At 40.5% G+C, this 24,140-nt stretch overlaps 1 protein-coding gene across 9 annotated transcripts in view; it reads right to left on the bottom strand.

Annotated features, from left to right (window-relative positions):
- Positions 1-24,140, bottom strand: part of PHF21A (PHD finger protein 21A) — a 149,005-nt gene that overhangs the window by 103,874 nt on the left and 20,991 nt on the right. For all 9 annotated transcript variants that reach the window (XM_054161474.1, XM_054161477.1, XM_054161481.1 and 6 more), the window contains exons 2-4: positions 13,019-13,060; positions 7,634-7,769; positions 1,687-1,719 (exon numbers count right to left, since the gene is read on the bottom strand). In XM_054161474.1, coding sequence (XP_054017449.1) covers positions 1,687-1,719; positions 7,634-7,687 — 87 coding nt within the window. In that variant the 5' untranslated portion in view covers positions 7,688-7,769; positions 13,019-13,060. The remainder of the gene's footprint in view (positions 1-1,686; positions 1,720-7,633; positions 7,770-13,018; positions 13,061-24,140) is intronic.

Below are 24,140 nucleotides of genomic sequence, written 5' to 3'. Positions count from 1 at the left end.
GACTATTTCTTTCCTACTCAAAGTAAAGAAATTAAAAGCATTATTTCCTTAAAGTCTGTGAAGCTCTGCAGAAAAGTGACAGGGAAGTAAGCTTCCCTCCATTTTTCTTCCCCCCATTTTTTTTGTTTTCAGTTCTCATTTATGTCGTCAACTCCTTCCACTAGGTTATGTAGGTTTCCTATACTACACAGAAATATTAAAACACAGGACTGAGATCCTTAGAGGAACTTTTTCTATTCCTCCACACAATTTTGAAATGGATTACAAGCTCAGCTTGTAGATAAGACTTCTCCAATGTACACACAACTCTAGCAAAACCCGATATTGAGCAGTCATCCTCCCTTGTAGATTCCACTTAATAATCTGGGATAAAAATGTATTAAGAGCACAGGAAGCAGGGACCAGATTTATTCTTCCTGGCTCCAAGAACTTTGCATGGCTGCTTTCAGCATGACCTGGCTTTCAGCAGATAAGAACTCAGAGCAAGCTGCTCCACAGGCTAATTGTTAGCAGACTTGCCCAGCAAGTTAAGTGCAGCAGACCTTACCCAAATCCCATCAGAATAAAGAAGTTCTAGAACAAACATTTTTCCAGCAGCATCCTACTCTCTGTTCATCCCTTTCTGTCAGGAGTCTAGCTATCTGTCTGTTACAAAAAGCTGCCTTCCTACTCCACTGAGCTCAGAAAAATATATGCTCAGAAAATTACAGGGCATTTAGTATAGTATGGGAATGGAGCACTTAAGGCGAGCCTCAAGTGAGCTGCCTTTATCCCTGTACTCAACATTTGAGGCTGGTTAGAGACCTCCACAGAACTCCTCATTCAGCACACTGGAGAGTTTAATTGCTGTACAAGACAGCCCAGCCTCCTTACACAGTCCTTAGGAAAGTGAAGACTTCTGCTGTCTATGCAAGGAGTCTGCAGGTACCTAACTTCAGCAGTTAAAGCATCCCAAGGCTAAGTGCCCTCTCTGGATACTACAGTGCTGAGGTTAGATAGCCAAGACAGGCACCCTGAACACAGCCTTAGTATCATAGTATCAGTCAGGGTTGGAAGGGACCACAAGGATCATCTAGTTCCAACCCCCCTGCCATGGGCAGGGACACCCCACACTAGATCAGGCTGGCCAGAGCCTCATCCAGCCTGGTCTTAAACACCTCCAGGGACGGGGCCTCAACTTAAGGTGCATTCTTTAACTGGACACAATTTTGTGGACAGAATATCCTATCTTTTCTTGTACAACTCTAAACCTTTTGATACTCAGAGAATTTAAAAAAAAATAAATAATCAAATTCTAGTATTGGCACATTTGATAAAGAGAGATTCCAATACAATCAGAAACTTAGTGGATGTTGGAAGTGCACCACAGCATGCAAGCATCACTTAGAATTGTTTTGGTTGGACAAGGCCTCTAAGAGCATTGAGTCCAACCATCAACATGATTTAAACTATTGAGAATAGGAGGCAAAAGGTTCCATAAAGGGGGGGGGAAGAAGAAAAAAGGTTTTGTTTTCAACTATCTTCCAGTCATTGTTTAAAAGACTTGTTCATAACAGTTTTCTTCTAAACACTGTGCTAGCAAGGAAAAAAATGTGATCAAGAAATGTCTAAAATTCTCAAGCTTCATACACTCTCATTTCCTGTACTTTTAAGGGTAAACAATGCCATATAAAAATAGATATTTACCTGTGGATCTTGCTTCATTTGGGCAACCAATTTCTAGAAAGAGAAAAAAAAAAAAGAAGAAAGAGATGCGATACAATGAAGATTTTCATTACAGATATTGTTAAACAGTTTAGAACTCAACATTTTCAAAGACCCTTTGTAAAAGCAAAATGATGCAGCTTACAGCATTTCAATAGCAAGGCCTGCAATCCAGCATTATGCAACTTCCAAACCTACTCCTATTAATACAGCAAAGCTGCCACACTAAGCAACCACTTTTGCTCCTTCTCCTAAGCAGCTCTTGAACAAGTGATGCCTTTTAAGAACAGTTTCAGCCAGCTGGGTAAGATAATCTAATAGCTGTGTCTCCTCTAGAACTGCTGCTTTCTTTGCTTGCAGTCACAAGAAACACAAATCACAGATAACTGCTGCGGGCACAAAAGCTGTTTGTGTATTCAAGAGCAGAATGTTTCAAGTGCTAAGGGTCTGCCTGTGTGTTGGCTTGGCTGGTACCACATGGAAGACCCATGTTCAGAAGTATCTTTGCCACTTTCCTCCCTCAGAGAGAGATTGAGATCATTGTAGAAGAGATGCCCTCCACATCCAAGGGAAAGCAGACAGATGGTTACCATTCACTATTCTTCCTCCTTCACTTCCCTCAGGCAGCTGCAGGAGAATGCTACTGCTAAGCAAGCAAAAAGTGACCAGGCTGCCACCAAAGCAGAGCTCAGGATGGAGAGAAAATGTAAACCACAAATTATCAATTTCTTTTTTGGTTACAGCCACATTTATTCATCGCTTTGCCACGTCCCTTTCACATATGATAAGATCAGTGTGAAGTCTGTACTTTCCTCCCCATTTGCTCATCAGAATCAGGAAAAGGAGTGAGAAACAGAAGGACAAAGCAAACAAGAAGGGAAAAAAAAATACATTTCATTTTGCCTGCATTGATATTGCCCACATAGCTCAGACTTTGTCAACTAGTTCTGTTCATTTAATTTCAGATGCTAAAAACTGTTATTAGCAAACAACCAAGCAAAAGGCACAACACAGGTAATTCTGTGGCAGACCCCACGTTCACCTGCTTCGTTTTCATTCCAGTACTAGATAACAGCAAACAGAGGCATCAGCATGATGTCTGTGCCGGACAAGCATAGTCTGTTATCTCCCACCTTTCAGCAGTTTACATCTCTGCTGTCTTCCAAGATTATGTCTTAGGTTTAATAGCTGGTAATACACTTGTCTTCCATTAATCTGCCTTAATTACTTTTTCAGCTAAGGAAAACACTCAAGATTGTGGCAGTAAGTTCCAAAGTATAACCACAGGGCTCTTACGTAAAAAGAGCTCCTTTTTCTTTTGATAATGCAAGCATGAGAGGCACATAAGGTTATGGAAAACCAGTCTTGACCTGAGCCAGAAGGAGTTGGAAATTGGACTCAGTGATCCTTAGAAGTCCCTTCCAACTTCAGATATACTCTATAATTTTATGATTTTCTCTATTTGACTTCTTCCTACATTTTTTTCTACACACATTCTTCCATCAGTCACTGCTTCTTGAGACTGAAAGCATCCTTGTGCACAAATCATTCTGTTGTTTTGCTCACTCTTAGCACTCTTCCTGTACTCTTGTAGTTTGTCTCTATCATCTGGAGGCAAAGTTTAAAACTGCATGCAAGGTTCAAGAACTCTCTGCTGCAAGAACTCCTTCGCAGTCTGGTACTGCAGATGTAAACCTGGGACTTTTTCCAGAGTGCATCACTTGGCATTTACCTGGGCTGACTGTCACTGTGTCATCATGCTGCCACTCAGTGTCACAGGAGCTATGCTGCTATCTGACCCTTGTGCTTAGATGCTTAGCTTATTTCCTCCATGCTTCCTGCCACATCAGTTTGACAAGCAACAGCTCTGCTAGTTTTTATACAAAGTGCTTGTACAGACCCAGTCATAAGACAATACACTGACTGTGAAGTGCTCCTAAGGAACTGCTAGATTTATGGATCACAATACTGCATCATCCAATCATAAGAAAAACCAAAACAAAACACAAACCCACTTCTGCACTGACCCCAAGTGCAGGCTCTATTCAAGCTGTTTTAAAACCTATTGATATTTTTGCCATGAAATGCGAGAAGGGAAAGGATGTTTTAGGTTCTTTCCACACATCAGCTTAAGGAGTCATCCACAAAACCCAACCCTTCTGTGAGAATAGCTAAATATAACTCCTTTAACACCTCTTGTGATCAAAACTATGAAGAGCAGACTGTTTCAAAATAAACTTAATTAAGTCAACACAGTAGCAGAATGAAACACTTAGATGTGATGCATCTTTTCTCAGGACAAGCAATACAGCTTTGACATGGAAGATACCTGAATGTTCAAGTTGTACTCTGACACAGCAGGTGACCTGGTCAGACATCATTATGGAGAACTCTTCAATCATCAAAATGAAACAAAACAAAACAAAGCAGCTTTTCCTAAACAACTGAACACCTTCTTTAGGCCCTCACCCATAGCCTAAGACACACTTTGCAAAGCAGCAGCATCAAAGCTTCAGACAAAGTTGTGGAGGTGAACTGGAATAGGCAGGACACAAGAAGCCATTCTACAAACAAAAATACAGTGACACTGAGCATCACTTCATCGGTTCTGCAGCTCTGGAAGCAGTCACAGGTTAACACACTGCATCAGAAAGCCAGAAGGCTTTGCTCAGCACAGAGCTGAGCTCTGCATGCTCATCAGACATCTGTACACCACTTAACAAAGGGACAACAAACTATGTCTATGGCAAGCTTTTTCAGAGAGCCCTCAGATAAAGAAGTGTTAGATAAGGAGATGACGACAGGTGAGCCACTTCTGCACAAATCCTCAGCCCTGTCATAAGAAGGGACATATTCTATCTCTTAAGACATAAAATTCAAAGATACACAATACATTTCAAACATTTCATCTGAAGATCTTTTTTATGTGCATGTCAAAACCAGTTTCATTTCTATTAGCAGCCACCTGACGATCACAACAGTAACCACTCAGGCACAGTTAAAGAAAAGTTTACTGAAGTGCTCAATATGTTGTTGCAAGACTTATTTTTCCATGGTAAAGATTCAGGGCTGTTCTTAGCCTGAATTATGGGAATATAGAGTATATTGAAAGAAAAACCCCACATTCTTCTGATCTAAGGGCTTGTCTAGTTTCCCCAACTAAACCCAAATTTAATTAAAGTTGATTTCAGTGCAGAGCTCAGTTTTAAATGAGGATTGGGCAAAGCTAAGGTGAACAGGGTCAAGAAAAGTTGTTAAAAAACAGTATATTTCTGGACATTTTGCAGTCTTTATCCCTGTTATCATCACTGTTATGAAGAGAGGCTAAAGGAACATGTCCAGAGAAGGGCAACGAAGGTGATGAGGGGTTTGGAACACAAGCCCTATGAGGAGAGGCTGAGGGAGCTGGGGTTGCTTAGCCTGGAGGAGACTCAGGGGTGACCTTATTGCTCTCTACAACTACCTGAAGAGAGGTTGCAGACAGGAAGATGTTGCTCTCTTCTCCCAGGCAACCAGCACCAGAACAAGAGGACACAGTCTCAGGCTGTGCCAGGAGAGGTTTAGGCTGGATGTTAGGACGAAGTTTTATACCGAGAGAGTGATTGCCCATTGGAATGTGCTGCCTGGGGAGGTGGTGGAGTCGCCATCATTGGAGGTATTTAGGAGGAGACTTGATGGGGTGCTTGGTGCCATGGTTTAGTTGATTAGGTGGGTTGGATTGGTTGATAGGTTGGACATGATGATCTTGAAGGTCTCTTCCAACCTGGTTTATTCTATTCTATTCTAAAGATCATTCAAAATTCAGTCTCACAATTTTTAGTAATAAAAACCAGGTTGGTTTTGATCAGCTTAGGCATACAGGGGAAGGTGGATACACACACAAAGTAAATGCTGTTACACAAACACAAGTATGACTGGTGTGTTCTGATCACCACACAGCAGGTTAATACTTCAGGGGGAAAAAAAAATACTTACTGGCCTTAAACCTTTTTAACACCTGTGGCAAAACACCATGGGTAATTTCTGAATTTCCTTATTGCCCTGCCAAAACTTCACTGAAGTTCTGCATGCAAGGGAATTTCTGAGGAGAGCAAAATATATATTTGCAGGTGCTGGAAACCCATCTTCACCTTTTTCAAGTTTTCCTTCCCAGCTGAAAGTTGTCTTTTGCTAAAGCTTCTTTTCACTAATCCACCCATTAAGTTCTTGCACTGTGCTCATCACTGTGGCAACTCCTGAGCAAGTCACCTAGAACACTTGTAAAATATTTCCAGCTTACCTGGTGGGTTGTCTGAACAAGTTGTGTATGATGGGATAGAGAGATCAGTGTGCCCTACCATGCATTTCTTTTATCCACTGTGTAACAGTTGCAAGTTGCAGACACCCAAAGGAAATACTTGGAGAACTGTCTTCAGAAAAGGTCTCATTGATAAATTTAACATTTCAAGTTGGCAGCTACTCTGTGTTCATGGCTGTAACAATTTTGTTCCAAGAATTAATATGCATATGTACTCTTACATTTGCTAAATTAGGTTTATACCATTATTTTTAATATTTCTCATTTATAGTCTAATGGAATGACAACCTGCAACTCTACTGCCAGAGTACTGGACAGGCTACCAGCAAAAATGACCCAACATGTAAAACTGTAGTCCAAGCACTACAACCTTTCAGTTCACAAAATTACACAGCATTAGCCATTGGAATGGACTGCCCAGGGAGGTGGTGGAGTCACCATCACTGGAGGTCTTTAAGAAGAGACTGGATGGGGTGCTTGGTGCCATGGTTTAGTTGGAAAGATGGTGGGCGATAGGTTGGACTCGATGATCTCAGAGGTCTTTTCCAACCTGGTTTGTTCTATCCTATCCTATTCTATTTGTTGTGGGTTAAGGACTAGCCTAGCTGTCCTACCACAGAGAGGTCTTCCAGGAGTTCCAGAGGGGATTCAGGAAATTGTAATCTTTTGTTATTTCACCCCATCATGCCTGCATCTATTCCTCTATATAAATGGACATTACTGTCTTCTGAGCATTTAACTCTCTCTTCTCCCAGACAGATCATCTCTCTTGTTTGCTATTTCAGGGAAGGGTTTCAGCCTTGAGTGCCCCGGTTTGCCTGGGCAAAGCTAATTTCTTCGATGCCATTTGGGTCCAGCACAGGCATGGCAGGGGTAGAGAGCTGTGTGGGGGGAAACAGAGGTTTTGGCCAAACTATGGGAGGTTTAGAAAAGGTTTTTTTGGCTTAAGAAGCTTGTTGTTAGCCCAGGTGGAAAGACTGGGCTGAGACTGAATGTGAATTTGGGCAGTTTGTAATTTCTGTATATAGGTGTGAATAGCACTTCCACTTAAACTTACTAACTCTTTCCAATCCCATGTGAGAGCATTTTTATTTTACTTCCTAGGGGGGGTAAAAATATAATTTCTCTCCACTCTTAAAACTGAGACACCCAACTACAAGACTAGAAGGTACAAGAGACCCCAGAAGAGAAGCACCAGATGAGACTACGCAGTGCAATGCACATTTAGCCTGAAAGCTTCCTCTCTGCCATCTTCTTCCAACGCCAACTGAATACTGAATTTGGCTACAGAACGTTAGAAAAGCCTTCCAGACAAGTTGCTGAATGCAGAGTTTTCAGAATGTTTTTATCACTGCTACAAAATATTTAAAAAAAAAAAGGAAAAAATTAAAAATAAAATAAATAAATCCCCACCCACGGCCTGATTATGTGGATTTTTCACATTTGCTGAAAAACAACAGGTGGTGGGGTCAAAATGCAGAGTCTGAAATTCTAAAGTAGTTCCAAGCTTACACAACAATTGTTACTCTAGTTGTAGTGCTATTACTTACTGCTACCATTGGTTGTAACGTCATCAGCAATACTAATGCTCCTGCTGCTTGCAGAGTCAGAGCGAGAGTGAATACAAATTACCTGGTGAACCTGAATTTCCACTTTCAGAGCCTCCTGTAGAGTCTGCAGCTCCATCCTCTACCTTCTCCACTTTCTCTAAAAGTGTCTTTGCTGATTCTAGTGCCTTTAGTCTCTGGTTTCCTCTTTAAGGACAGCGCTACAGAAAACAAATCAAGGTTTTGTTTTGGTTAGTGAAGGAGGTTAAAAAAACCAACAAAAATCAATTTGAAAAAAAGCAGAATATAACAGAGCAGGAATGCAGACCTGAACTATAGTTAGTCAAGTGCAGCTTTCTAGACCAAACACAAACAATCTTCCCAACACAAGAAATCCACAGGCTGCACAAAATGCCTGCCTCGGAGTCGTTGAGACGAATTTGTTACTTCCCACATACCCCAAAGTTGACACACTCGTCCCTTATCTTAGTTTGCAGGCAGCTATTTCCCACCAACATCCTATTGCTGTTGCATATTAAATTAGAAAATGTAACTACTAAATAAAAAAATCTGTGTGGATGAGAAATATATTCTGAAGACTCAAATTCTGCAACCCAAACAGCAATAAGTTGTTAAACAGAATGGTGTGCATTAACATACTTCCATGATACTATAGAGCTATTCTTAGATGGGATGGCCTGCATGCAGTTTGACAGAACAACATTAATACATGATTAGCCCCCAGCCTGAAGTTTGTGCTGAGTTAGTCATTCCAGCTGAGACCTGTTTTGAAGGAACACAGGGCTGACACAAAGCAGCAGAAGACTTTTGCAAAACCATTAATTTCCAAATCCTTTTTAATCCTGAAATTCTGCTTGTAGAATGAGTATACCATCTTCACTTGGACTGCAAATAAATTAATCCCCCCCCCAACCTCTGACACAGAAGAGCATTATCAGCCACGCTTCCACAAGCTTTGAATGTTGAACAAAGAATTTTTGTTCAGAAATAAGTTACAAGTATCAGCTTCTGAAAGAAGATCGAGATTCCTGTCCCTGTCCCATACCCTCAAATCACAAAGGGACCTGTGTAAAAACATCTATAAATACACACAGATAAAAGCCATCAGAAAACATCATACAGCAATTTTTCCAGTCACTTTTCCATCTAGACACAGACACATTAAAGAATTACTGAAGTGTTAAAAGAGTTCCTTTTTGGTTCTTTGGTGGGGGGGGGGAGGTTCTCGTTTGTTGTTTGGTGGTGGTGGTTTGGGTTTTGTTTGTTGCTGTTTGTTTTTGTTGCTTCTTTGGTTTTATGGGTTTTAAATTGCTCACAGTTACTGCACAGGTAGTGTAGCCAACTCAGAGGCCTTCATAACAGGACTTCATGGTTTTTAAAATGATATTGACATCTTAGATGAGACATGCAGTCTGTAAAAAAGAGAGTAATTCCCTTAAGTTAGAGAGTCTTATTTTAACATTGCCTCACTACAGTAAACTCAAGCGCTGGACAAGTTGGTGAACTCCTGAAACTAAAAGGTGGGAGGGGGATGCATGTGTTTTATGTAAATTAATTGTTTCTCTTTCCAAACAGAAATATGTTGCAAAGAATAGACTATAAAGGGGGTTTTAAAAGCCTTCTATTGAAACTCATTCTTTGTCAGCACTGTCTGCAGTTAAAGTTACTTATTTAAATAACAAAAAGCCTGATCAGACTTTCCAGCAAACACATGAAATGACCTTCTGCAAAGGCCTCTTCTCACATGTGACACAAACCAGTGAAAACAGCTGCCTTTGCAGCACTCCTCTCTATAAAATTCTAATTTGTATCAAGGGATACATGGAAATTACATACAGTTCCCTGTTCTATTGCCACAAACAGTAATGAGAAAACAGTATCCTGCATTATTAGTTCCACTCACTGACAAGCACAACTATAGCCTGCATTAAGGCCCTACCAGTGCAGCTTCAAAAGAAACCATGCTTCAGAACACCACGTGGGAGAGTAGCTAAGGCAAATTGGAGCCCACTGCCTGTCACAAGCCTTGATTATGGGGTTAAGGTACAGGCAAATACAGGCATAGCTCCCCTCAGTATGTCTTCAGTGAATCAGAAGGCAGTCATGATGAACAGCTAGTATCACTCTACAGCTCCATACTAACTTTAAAGCTAAGTGCAAAACAGCAGAAGAGACAACTGAGAATGTAAACAATGCCCATAATTTTAAACACATGACACAGTACCTCTGTGGAGGAAAAAAAAACCACCAAAGACTGACTAACTACTATTAAAACACAACTTAATTTGACAGACAGAAATTGTAGTATTGGTGGTTCACAAAAACCCTAACCCAACCCAATTTCATAGACTCCTTAAACAGCTAGAAAGGTTTTTCAAAACAAATGTCTAAGATGTTTCAGGAAAAAAAAGTGCTATGCAGAACACAGAGGCTGCTCAGCCTGGCCATGTTTACAGGGGTGTAGACATGAGCAAATGCAACTCAATGTCATATTGAAGAACATATTGTGACAAGTAAGGGAAAAAAAACCAAAACAATTCTAGTAACAAACCAGTCATTCCATCCCAAAATATTTGTGACAGCTTCAGACTTTTCTTTCTTTGTAATTTAAAAAGGTAGCAGATTTTAACATCCCTTAATATTTATTTTCTCAGTATACATATAAATTTGAAAGAGGGGCCATGCCCTAACATCCTGAAGAATTAATTTCAATTTACAAGACTGAAGCTTCCCAAGAAAAAGCTTTTGATTATTTCTGTGTTTTATTTGGTGTGTTTTCCAACTTTTGACGACTTCTTCCTACTTCCCCTCCTCCAGCATTCCCATAATAGCCTCAGAGCAACTCAATTTGCAAGCACCATCTACTTCCAGTTGCCTTCTGCCAGCAAAGTTACACTGAAGCACACTTTAAAGATAGGAAACACTCTCCTCTCCAAAAACTAGGACCTGTTATGTGAGGAGAGGCAAACTAACACTGCTTCATCAGCAAAGGCCACACACAAAGAAAGATCCTTCGCAATCACCTCTGCTTAGCTGCTGAATTTGTCAGCTAACAGCACCAGTGTTCTCCTTAGGGAAAAGAAGAAAAAAAAGACTCAAAGGATCAGGATAAGGAATTCTGAGAACTTTGTTAAATTACAAATAAGATGCCACATATTTGGCACACCATCCCAGCTGTGGCATACATTACCACCACTTTAAAGACAGGGAAGCAGGAAAAGGACAGTGAAGACTATTACCCTGTTCTGAAATGTTCTAAGCATCCAGGTAACTGGAGAAGAAGGGGAGAAGCTACCCCATCAAATAGGGTAAACCCTATTTAACCCTAAATAGGGCTCTTTTTTTAACTTGTGGTCAAGTTGCTAATTTCTGCATATGAAATATATCTAGCTGTCATTTTGTTGTACCCCTCTAGAACCAAAACACTATAAAAGATGGACTTGTGACTTCCTCCCAAGCTGCCCAAAGTTATCCCTGAAGTACTCTTCAACACTTATTAACCACCCTCCCCCCCCCCCCCCCCAAGAAACAGTGAACATTCCTTACATCCAGCAAATCCTTGAGTGTATTTCTCATAGAATTCTCATAGAATAAACCAGGTTGGAAGAGACCTTCAAGATCAGCGAGTCCAATCTATCAACCAATCCAACCTACCTAATCAACAAAACCATGGCACCAAGCACCCCATCAAGTCTCCTCCTGAACACCTCCAATGATGGGGACTCCACCACCTCCCTGGGCAGCACATTCCAATGGGCAATCACTCCCTCTGTATAGAACTTCTTCCTAACATGCAGCATAAACCTCCCCTGGCACAGCTTGAGACTGTGTCCTCTTGTTCTGGTGCTGGTTGCCTGGGAGAAGAGACCAACCCTCACCTGGCTACAACCTCCCTTAAGGTAGTTGTAGAGAGCAAAAAGGTCACCCCTGAGTCTCCTCTTCTCCAGGCTAAGCAACCCCCAGCTCCCTCAGCCTCTCCTCACAGGGCTGTGCTCCAAACCCCTCACCAACTTCGTTGCCCTTCTTTGGACACGCTCCAGCAAGTCAACCTCCTTCCTAAACTGAGGGGCCCAGAACTGGACACAGTACTCAAGGTGTGGCCTAACCAGTATTGTTCTAGTTTATGTAGAATCAAGCCTAGGAATACCTACAAGGGCAGCTGGTTAAATATTGCTAGGATTTCCTTTGAAAACAGGTATGGAACTGCCATCATCAAGTGGTCACACATTTTGTGAGTGCAAACACCCTTAATATTTCTTTAATTTTTATTCTTTTAGACCAAAAAAGAAAAACAACCAACAAACAAAAAGACAAAAACTTAAGCCCAGTGGCATTGCAAAATACCTCGAGTAACACATCCAAAGATCTATAAAACCATCTCTGGATTACTCATAAAACACATTCCATTTTCCACTTCACTTTTACGACAGTGGAATCATTTTAATTAAAAATACTGTAGATGATTGAAACTGCATGGATGAATTGGTCTGCAAACATCCTTCATCCCATTGGTTTTTAAGGAAAAACATGCAAATGCCTTGTTCAGTGCTAGAATCAGTGATTTCTAAAAGGAAAACAGAGGGTTGGGGAGTAAATGCTTTTCTCGTACATCCAGATATACTTCCAAGCCTCAGCCAGAAAGAACACTGAGAACAAGAGAAAAATTTGCCATTCCTTGGACAGATTTCAGCTACTAGAAGCAGCAGATCTTCATTCAGTTTCTTGCTGGCACACATTTATTGTAAATAATTCCTTATTTCTTAGGTGGTTGCTTCAAGACTTAAAGTCTTATCCTCGGATAAATACCCCAAAGCACCGCAGCTAAGGCAGTAGATGTTTATATGCTGTATAAATACCCCAGAGCCTGAATGAAACCTTAAACTCTATGATAAACATGCAAGTCATTAGCACTTCTTTATTATTACCTCCATTAAATATAATCCACATCAGAACCTCTAAAATATCACAAAGCTATTTAAACTGCAGCTATTTTGGAAGCTACACCAGAAACACAACTGACAAAGTAGATCTATATAAAAGGTACAACCCACACAAAAGCCTCTGTGTACGGAAAGACTCGAAGTGACTTAGGAGCTTAGACAGAAGTTTTTCTGCACCAAAAATCCCTTCAGAGAAATTTGGGGTTCACATGACACAGAAAAGAAAACAAACAAACAAAAACCTAACTGTTTTTTGTTTTGAGCAGATGAATTTTACGTGTCCACTGCTGTTACAGGCTCTTCGGCCCAAATCTCTGCCCTGCAGTGGTTTTATTTATAGCACTATGGCTTCCATCAGTAACGTTTACTTTTTGAGATTTAATTTCTGAATATAAGAATAGATAGGATTTCAGTTTCAGTAAACATCAAACTTTTCCAGGAATGGATGCCAGCTCTTTGTATCATCCATTCTTAGGTAAACCATCTTAGACCTGGAAAGATGCACTTACCGGTTTCGAGAAAAGTTCTCCCCTTCAGCTCTCTACCCCCTCCTACAAAAGAAAAACAACAACAAAGAAAGCTAATTACAAACAAGCAGCTTAACTACAGTTTAAAACAGAAAAAGAAAGAAAAAAAAAAAAATTGGAAAGTTGGTGGGGGGAAGGTGTTTAGGTTTTAAGGAGGGAGGTCGTGTTTGGGGTCTTTTCCCCCCAGTTTTTGGACATCTGAGTTTTGACTTCGGTTTTAAATGCTCAAGCTAACTATGAAATACCACTTGGAAAGAAAATCTGTTTCACATGGCAGCCAAAGAGACCTTACAATTGTAATCTGGATTAAAACACAGACTATTACTGTCACTAGGGGAAGAAGAGATTACAGGTACAAGCTTTCCTAGTTCTGTGCAAAGCCTATGTCCCACTCCCTGGGGGAAATACCTCCTCTCCATCACGTTTATTAACGCCTAAATCACAAGCCCTGTCAGTCGGCACAGCTAAAAATGACAAGGTTACCCACCCCAGACCTTTGCCCACCACCTCTACCAGAGGTTACACCAATACAACAAAGATGGTAGAGCAGGTGGTGTGTCAGCACAGTCACTAGAGTTCAAATCCCAGAGTACTCATGCAAACTGCAATCAATGGCAGTTTAAGCTAATGTGCTAGGTCATGAACTGTGGAGGCCAAGAAGACACACTGCCCATTAGACTGCCTCTGTCATGGGAAGGACATTTAGCAGTGGAGCAAGGTAGTACCTCTTAAATCATCCTCATATGAATCATAAAAAAACCTCGTTGAGTCAGAGTCCTAAAAAGATAGCTGAAGTATAAATGATAACTCATTTGCTCAATTACTTTGCCTGATGCTAAAAAAAGCCTCCAAAATACTCCAATTTTCTAGTAAAATACTAGCATATTTTAAGCTCCACAGCTAAGAAGATCTATGTTTCTATCCACACACAAGTCATTGACAATGAGCTGAAGTTTAAGCCCCAACCTTATGAACAGATGGAGGAGAAGCAAGCCACAAAATCATCTCTTCCTCAGTGGAGACCAGCACCAGTGGAGAAGCTGACATGAGCTAACCAGCAGAACCAGAGTGCAGATGAACACCAAGAGCAGAAAACAGGAAGCCTACTGCTGGCAGTGCCTGCAAGTATTGTCACACTACAAGTCCCCAGTTTTACTGTGCATTTTGAACAGCAAAATATTACAGAAGTTGTCAAATTAATTTCAGAGCAATTTCAGGTTAGTTTTAATAACATCCAACTGCAATCATGGCAGTTTATGAACTGGAGTGTACAGACTGTTTTAAGGCTGTATTCCAATTAAGTGCATCTGCTGTGGATGATACAGAATGTGAAAAGCCCTCATGGTTGAGGGTGCTGAAGACACAGGTGTGATTCTCAAACTCTAGTTGCTGCTGCTGCTTTGATATTAGAAGTCTTAGTTGTCACCTCCACCTCCCATTATAAATCAGTTATTTAAGTGGTCCAAAAAGGAAGCTTTTTCATCATACAAGCACTAACCACCCCTCTTCAATGAAGAAATACAATTATATCACCATGCTATTAATTAAAAAAAATAAAATTAAATTAAAGTCTTGCTGCTGTAGATGACTGACTCTGGAAAGCTAAACAAAGCAGTCACTGCTATAGATCTGCACACAGAGTAAGAGAGCATCATTTTTATTAAACTAAAACCCCACCAAAAAATCCATTTCCTTGTAGCAAAAGTGCACACAAACTGAAAATTCTCTTAAAAATAACAGCATGTTTAGTTGTGCCTTCCTTTTTTATCCCCTCCCCTACACGAAGGCTCACCTCCATAGCAGGACCCTAAACTCGTCAGCACTGAACTGTGAGGAAAAAAAGCGCTACACCGCTACAAACCCTCAGACTTCATTTAACCACCCTGAAGGACAACCCCAGGCTGAGAACCCAAGGGCTCCCGAGGACAAAGTTAGGAAAGCCAGGAGTTTAATTGTGACCCTCCAAGTGATTTGCTGTGTTGCCTTGGAGAAGTCACTTAGAGAAGACCTAGACAGGGAATGGAAATACATTTGCATCCTCCTCTGTACGTAATTTACTACAGACTTTCTTAACTGTTTAGAACAAGTCAATGTTTGAAAGTCAAGCCTTTGGAAATACAAAATACTTTCACTCTGCCCTCATGCAATTACAGTACTTTCACTGGCACCTCTGCCTCATTTAGCAGAGAGGACAAGCTTAAAAAATCAAGTATCAGTTGAATCATTTCTTTTCATTCTGAGTTTGCAGTTCAAATGTTTTCCTTTTTAACTCGCCATCTAAGCTCTGTAACAAATAAGAAGTGGTATCCTCATAAGCAGCACATTAACAAGAGCCACAGAAAACCTTGTGCCAGGCACAAGCAAATTTTCTTAGACAGATAATTGAGACAGAGTAATGAAGAACAAACATCCAAGACTGGTAACTTCAAGCACCTTAAGCAGACTTAATTTCCATTGCTCTTATATTTTTGTAGTAGAAAACTAAAACTCTGGCTTTGGTTCTTGAGAATTCTCTGCATTTGTGGCTACTGGGAACCAACTTGGAACGGTATTTATGAAATAGGTACCAGATAAAATCTGCTCTATAGAAGAAATTAGATTATTTCTTGCTTCCTGTAAGAGTACATTCACAATCTCACGATGCCTCTCTCTCCTGCTACAAAACACAAAGCTACGACTAGACAGCTCACAATCACTCGTATCAATAGAGAAGTCTGAAGAGTTTAGCATTTTGCAGAGTTCCTTAACAAGAACTTCAACAAGTAAAAATGTATCATGAAATCTCAAGTATTTATTTTAGTGAGGTTGCCTATTGAAGGCTCTAGAAACATGTGCTGCAAACTGAGGTACGAGTCTGCACGGCCAGCTCTTGGATTATTACAATATACTCCGCAGTATTTGGGGAGTTTTAAAACCCCAGCTGTGGAAGTCATTATTTCTATAACCACCTCTGCTTTCTATTAAGAACACTGTCTTCTTCCCAAAACATACATATGATCAGCAGAAAAGACTGAGCAATGCTTACTTAAAGACAAAGCAATTAAAAGACTTAGTAAAAGACAAAGTAATTAAAAGTAGCATTAACCAAATAAAACACTGATGGTGTAGAAGTGTTTTTCTTAGCAAGATTGACTGTTGAGAATCTCAGTGTTAGAAACAGGAGGGGTAGAGCTTTACACATGCATAAACTTAAAAAAATTATACTCCTCCCCCCACCAAAAGAAGGCTCTTAACCTTTTCCACAATACTACACAACACCTGTAAGAAAACAGACACCCCATTACCAAAAAATTCATGTTCTGCAGGTCAACCTCAAACTTTTTTGGTGAAGCTTGTCAGTCAGAAGAAGAGTTAATCAAGTCATGAGCCTGTTACAAAAACTAACATCTCAAAAAGAAAAAACCCTGATATGTTTAAAACCTTCATATCCCCCTGAAGACATCGGAAGTACACATGGATGTCACACTTCTTAGTCCTAAACCTTCAGGTGCTGTGGGCTAATTAAATTCTAAGTATCTGTATATAAAGATGTTTGGTTACATCAGTCAGGTACTTACTATCACCTTTAAGTTATACAATAAAGCTCAGGCTGCTGTAACCAGATCCATTCAGAAAACACTGAAAGAAAGCCACTTTTAGCTCCTTTTTGTTAGCACTTTTCCTAACTCTAGAAGCCGGCAGATGTTTCCTCTTAGACCATCTAACTTTGATTAGGAGCTTTCTATGCACATATCACATTGCAATATTCAATTATATCATTTTAACTTTCTGTCAATAGGACCTCTGCCTTGTTCAGTGCACAGGATGGAGTCAGATGAAAAAGGACTGACTACTGTGAGCCTGACACTGTCACAGTGCAGAGCACTGCTTGACAGTATCAAGGATAAAGCATTAATTAAAAAAATTGGAAAAGTAATTAAATTTTTGGGTGCAAAATATACTGCACACAGAAGGGATTAAGAGTTTTTTCTGGACTTGTGTCTTTAGATGTAAACTCCTCAAAGGAACAACTCTCCTTCCCATATTTGAAAGGCATCCGGAATGTACAGACCACTCTATCAGCATGTTCTAGGAAAACAAATGGTAACAGTTCTGTTACTGTGATTTTCAAGTGAGAAATGCATCAACTCGTATTCCTTCACAGGACAGGATTTCTGCAGTCTCAGAAGAGACCAAAACAGCCCAGACAGGAGCTATCCAAACTATTTCAAATTACATTAAGGCTCACATTTCAGGGAGCATCATTAATAGTGCCAGTGCTGTTGCTTCTGTGATTAAAAACAAGCCTCCTGTGTGCCAGTGCAGGGAATCTGATCTTGCTGTGGTACTGCAGCTGAGAGAACTCCCAGCCAGTCCCAGAAACATGTGCCAGGCAGGTGGCAAAGGGACAAACAGGATTGCCCATGATAACCAAGGTTGCACTGATGTGTACTCAGCCATGCTTTCCAGTTTGTCCATCTGCACAATCTTAAAACTTCTTTCTCTTCTTCCTCCCTACGTCCACACAATGCAGGTGGGCAACTCCCACTAAAATGGTCAGAGCTTGGAGTTCCTTCTGAGGCTATGATTAGCCATGGAACAGATGCAATCTGGAGTTCAAGTCACCAGAAGATGATTACATTTAGGGAGAGATCGCATCACCTTCTTAAAAGCAGTTTATACAAACGTCAAACTAAGTTTAAATGGAAGCATGACACCATCATGCATCCTTGTAGAAGCAGGACTATATTTAACATATAGAAAATGAGCTAAGAGAGTAATTGCAGCTAAAAAGGCTGTCCCTGTTGGAAAGGCAAAAGCACTTTACAAACTGATTTTTAAAATACCATGGTGCAAGACAGTCGCTTGCCATGGCAGGCAAACACATGGAAGAAGCTGAAGCTGACCCTCTTAGTTCTGCCTGTGACTACAAAATGACTACAGCTCTGACAAGAATTAGTAACTCTTCCTGAGCAAAGTCTTTCCTGGCATCCTCAGGGGAGCTGGGGGAAGGCAGTGAGATCACATTCTAGCAAACTGAAAAACCGCACTTGGCCTAGAGGAAAGTTAGCGCAAGTATGTTTTAAATATCTCAGGACTGCCTGTCTACCCTGAGCAGGTTTAAGGTGTGCGGCTTTACCCTTTTTACCCATGCACAAATGCCTCTTTTTGAACAGTCTTAGCGCATTTCTTGACTCAGAGAAGCACATCCTAAAGCCACTTACACTTGAAAGGGAAAAAGTTTGCATAATTTCACTCACCAAAGATTAACCATTTAAGCTAGCTTTAAAACAGAGCACTTATCCTTCTACTTCTCACATAACACAGACCTTTCCTCTTTGTAAAGGGAAAAAAAAAAAGAAGACAAATACAGAGCTATTAAAAACAAACTAACAAAAAAATAAACAACAAAAAAGGTCAAATGAACAAACAAAACAACAACAATAACAACAAACCAACCACACAACTAATTCAAGCAAGTTCAATTCCCTGCTTTATTGCCTTCCAGTTTTTTTGAGAAACACAGAAAACACAAAACCACCCCCTGAGCAGCATGGCTAAACTGAAATAACTGGATGACCTGAACTTATTTCTGTGTACTGCTTGGTTATTAAGAAGGCACATATAAGAGGAGCCCCCAGTTCTAATTAAGCCTAAGTTTATACTTTACTACCAGTGCAAACAGCAAAGTTTCACTTGAAGCAGAGAGCTAAGAATTTCTTTAACAAGATTTACATGATGTACATCAGTGGAAGACAGAGTTGGACATTTTTTCCCCCAAACATTTTTGCTGCATTCTGCCTCATTCCATAAAGCTGCTGTTATTTATTTTGTAATAGAAAATAAAAGTTTATCAATTAGACATCAAAGCAAAATGTTGGCTAATCTCTTAAGTCTTAAAATTGGCATTTTTCTTTTTTAAATCCTTTTCAACTTACTCACAAAGTGTACACAGAGCTGGAAGGGAAAAGAAGATGAAAGGTCAGTAGAGAACGGAAGGAGTTGTGCCTTTCTAGCTGTACTAGCCTTCTGTTTTGTCTCCAGTTCTCTAACACATCCAAAAGGAAGTTATGTGGAGTTCGGTGGGTTGGGGCTATTGGGGTTTTTGGTTATTTGGGGGTGAGGGGGAAGGGCTGGGAGTTTTGTTTGTTTTTGTTTTGGGATTGTTTGAGGGATTTGGGGGGCCTTTTTATGTTGTGGTGTTCGTTTGGGGGGTGTGGGGGGGTAAGGCTGGGTCCCTTTTTAGTAACATGCCTAGAAAAATCACTTCATTGACTTCCACTGTTCTTAAGGTGTAAGTTTCTCATTCCAATCACTGAAAAGTTTCTGCCTTCCTTTCCTACTTTGGAGACAGAGGAGTATTTGGGGAAAAGTAAATAGAGAAGTTGAGAGAAAGACAGAAGACAGCTTTCTAGAATAACACTGAGTATAATCCTAGCAATTCATTTAGCAACTAAAAAGCACAAGGAACAACACAAAACACCATTTTGCACATTAAAGAAAGCTCTACTCCAGTACACTGATTAAAGAAGTAGTATTTTTTCCTCCTCAAACTCCATTACAACAGAGGGATCTCTGATTTCCTGGTTTAGTCTTTTAAACACGAGGAGAAATCTCATATTGAGTGCCAAACTATTTTTCCCCTTCTAGCAATCCACTTCCATCTTGGAAAAAAACCTGGCTTGCGGGAACGATGCGTTAGCGAGGCAGAAGTGCCTTAGGAGTTTTGGGAAAAGGTCCAGGGTACAAAAGGAGATGATCTGGGGAGTGCTGCATGAAATGCAATACTAGAGGCATCTCTGCCTATTGCTGCAAGTGCCACTGCACTTCCGATGGAGAGAGCTCCAGGTATGCGTCGATCCCCTGCTTGTACAAGCCACTCTTCAATTTTTATCTATCTGGCAGAGGCGTTGGAAGGTGGGGGGTGAAAATAAGAGGCAGAAAACCAGCCGATGCCTCAACCACGAAACAGTGACATTCAAGGACAAGCACGGCCCTCCATTTCCACAGCAGAAAGAAGTGCGATTAACTCGAGCTGCCAGCAGGGGGAAATGCCAAACAAGTGAGGGGGGAAAAAAAAAAAAAGTTAAAAGAGCAAAACAGTAAAATGAGGACTAAAATGAAACGAAACAAACCAATCACACGCGCACATAGCCTCAGCAGTTAAGGAACGGAAAGGTTCTGCTCCTGGAAAGGGGAGGCAGGATAAAGGAAACGCATAGTACTCCTCCAAGTATTCTGCTCATTCTTCCAGGCTTTAGAGAGGAAAGAGTGAAAGTGCTAGTCCAAAACACAAGCATTCAAGAACGGCACCAGCGAGCAAAAGCAAGCTTTCAGTTTCTGCACAGTTAGCGCAGAGGGACTGCAAATCAATTAACGTGTTTTTTTTTTCAAACCCCAGCATCTCAATGAACAGCAAAGTTTTGTGATTACACAACGGGGAGAAGCGAGGTGAAGGCACATGAATTTTTCAAAGGACTATCCAGGGCGAATGGTTGGACTAATTTATTTAAAGTGAAGATATGTATTTTAGAAAATCACTGTGCATTACAGAAGACTTCCTATTACATTTATACAGAATCCCAAGAGTCTGGCCTTTTTTTCTCCCCTTCTGAAGTGATTTCAGAACAGCAGGGGTCCCATTAGACACCCTGTTTTTCCTTCTACCTTATAAATATTATCTGTACACCATTTCCATGGTTACAAAGTATAGTGAAAACTACTTAAAGGGACTATCAGTTAAAGGAATAAATCCCTGTTAAAAGACATTTTGGTGAAGGCTAACTTGTGTGGCAACAGAGAGGAAACAGCCACAATTACACAATGCATTTTTAAAAACTAAGAAATAGGAAACCAAAATGTGAGAACTTTTTTGGGGGGTCAGGGGGGGAAATAAATAAATAGAACATGCATTTACAAAGCCAAAAAGAAAAGCCCTGCAATCACAAGACTGTTAGCTGAAAGTATCGCAGGCTCAGAACCACAAGGCAGATTTTCAGTGACAGACTTGTGGAGATGAGCTACAGAAGCTTCTACTGATGTTATCTTCCCACAAGTATCAGACAGAAGCTAGGGGACATGTGTAATAAGAAGCAAATGTTAATACATGCAGATGAACTGTGATTAGTGATTATATGGCAGGGCACCTTATAACAACAGGTAATCTTTTATACTTCTGTATTTATAAAGCTCTTTCAAAATCAGAGGCTGTAAAGCTCTTCTCAGTGTGTCCATGAAACCTCCTAACAATAATTCTTCAAGCATGCACATGGCAAGACCACACTAACAGGACATCAAGACATTTAAGTAAACCCCAGTTCTGCTCAGAGTTTATATAGCTCTGCCTCTAGTTTCTGCACTTAAATTTATCCTGCATTCAGAACATGCCCACAGGCAGCTAATCTATCTAACCAAGGTTGTCTCCTTTACGCTCTTTTCCAGCTGTTAAGTCCGGCCACCAGCAGTCCTCTCTTTTTCTGGTGGGTGTGGGAGGTGAGGGAGCATTGCAGAAAGCTGAAGTGATTCACAAATAGGTCTGGGGAGCACTGCTTAAGCAGCAGGAGCACTGGGCAAGCAGCAGAAGGAAGACTTCCTTCCTTCTTTGAGCAGTCATCAAGTTCCAGGGCACTATAGCAGGCAAGAGACTGAGTACCTCACTGGTTTTCTTTTTAACTAAAGCAACCACCAAGGAGTCATCTTTCACTTTTCCCCACCTGGTCAGAAGTTTGGCTTGTTAGTTATGTATGATACAGTCACATGGACTGTAGCCTTCTCCTTTTGAGAGTGGAAGACCTAGAGGGTGACTGGGAATAAAGAAGTGTCTGAGTTTGCTAGGCATCTGAATTCTGTACATTCTGCTTGCTACTCAGGCAGAATAGAAATCACTATCATTTTCTGCTTGTCCTCATTATGGCACAGGGTAACAGTTCTTTACTTGTTTACCCTATCATCCAGTAAAAGACTGTTAAAAAAGGTCAAGAAGAAATACTGTCATTAAAGATGTACTTTAAACACTAAAATTAAACCAACCTGTGCTGGTTTTGCTATGGGTCAACTTTCATGTCAATATACTGGGAACAAATACCGGTCCACACTTCCTGTCTGGAACAGTTCTTGCAAGAAAACTGGCCCCTGCACTTTATTTTAGCACATGCATTAAGAAGAAGCCATTTCATGTATATAAAGTACAGCAGCATAAACCTGATAATTAGCTGCTAAGGTACACTCCTCTGTTCTGAATTTTACAACAGTGAAAAATACTTAAAAAGAATGGAGGAGCTCCTTTAATCTTCTGTAGAACTTTCTGTTTTAACACAAAGCAGGAGGGCTCGAAATGAGGAACTATACATAAACCCTACAGCACTACAGATCACTAGCTCTAATATGTCACAGGCTTCTGAGTAATTGTCAGAAGACAATACGAAAACTATTTGCTAGTGAACAGATGTTCACATGACAAAAGTATCAAAGAACAACCGTTTGTTTCTTAATTTGTCTTTGGATTTAAGAAGATGATGAAAAAGCTAATGCTTCTCACTTGTTAGATGTGATTTTTTTTTTGGTGTTGTGTTGGTTGTGGTGGTTTTTTTTTCCCCCCTAGAAAAAGAACACTGGCAACTTAATTGCACACAGTTCTGTGCAAAAAAAAAGAAGTCTCAGACTTCTGTTGGGTGCTCTGAACCCTGTAACAGGCGGCTGGGACCCTTCTGCTGCTACCGGGAAGGTATCACATTTTTCCTCTCCTCTTGAACAAATGTAACACCTGTTCAAGGACAGCCCTGCTAACATTCACAAAACCACATTCTCCTTCCACATTTAAATCTATTTGCTTTTTTTAGTCAAACTTAGTGTAATGAAATAATAACTGGTGAAATACAATATTTCACCAGTTATTATTTCATTACACTATGTCATCACTTTCACATTCCTCATCTCCTCAGCACAGAGACCTCTTTAAAAAACAAGAGGGGAGGGGGGGGGGGGAAGACCAGCTTAAGACACACTAAGTACAGTGTGGTTCGTGTATAGCTTAAATAAAGAAAATAAACAGCATGAGGGTGTTCCTAAGTTTCTAGTTTTGTGTACTAATAAATTATGAGAGCACACTTAAAGGCATCACATGCTTCAGAAGTAGTCTAAATAAAAAGGCAGCAAACAGAATTAGGTAAAATAAAAAAAAAAAGCTTGTTTCGAACTCTGAGCTAAACAGAATATTGAAAGCTCCTTTCTCTCCCTCTCCATCCCAAAATAAAAGCGTGAGTGAGAAGGGATTTCATGACATTCTTAGAACTGTTATAAGTGAAGTCAAAGCCAGCCCCTCGCACTTAGCATGCAGGCTGTACACACTCCCAAGTACGTCACACCGAGAAAACACACTTGCTGAGCTATCTGCTTTCCCAAGGCCTCCAACGCAACTGCCGTTCGGCTGCAGCAGCGATGCACACAGAGCCTACCTGATTTAGGCCTAGCAGGAGTCCACCCCTGCTTCCCCGTTTCCCTTCAGATTTCAACTAACAGATCATTCCATCATCAGCTTTGGGTTTGGCTTTTTTTTTTTTTCCCCCCCTCTCCTCCTTTTTTTGCTCTGCCTCTTTTAGCTGTAGTGTTTGTATTTTAAAAGACGAGGGAATTACAATGTACCGTGCAAGATTTGGCCCTGATTATTCTCTTCTTTACTACACCAGCTACCCTGCAGCTTCTCAGCCATCGCTGGCTGTTGGGTGTTTTTTTTTGTTCCTTGAATGCAACAGGACTTAGTCTGCCAGGCTGCATCACTGTTCTCACAGCATACCTCTAAGGGGAAAAAAAAAAAAATAAAGTAAAAAAAGATTCCTGTCTTCTATCATGCTTCCTGCTGGGCTCTGTGAACATTTAGATTTCCCCATTCTCTCAACAGATAAACAAGTCCAACTCTGGCTCAATATTCACACATTTCTCCCTCTTTCAACACCCATTCCTTACCCCTCTGTTTATTTTCACAGAAAACTATTTATTAAAAGTGCAATTAAGTGGTGGCCCAAGCACTGCAAGTGTTCTCTTGATTCCTCTGCCAGGTTAATCCCATTCTGACAACTACTTTAAGCCTTTTATTTTATCTAATTCAGCATTTTTCTGCTCTTAGGGT

The sequence above is a fragment of the Dryobates pubescens genome, chromosome 5 (genome assembly GCF_014839835.1).
Source record: "Dryobates pubescens isolate bDryPub1 chromosome 5, bDryPub1.pri, whole genome shotgun sequence".
NCBI classification, from domain to species: Eukaryota; Metazoa; Chordata; class Aves; order Piciformes; family Picidae; genus Dryobates; species Dryobates pubescens.
This window is presented reverse-complemented; position numbering and strand designations above follow the sequence as displayed.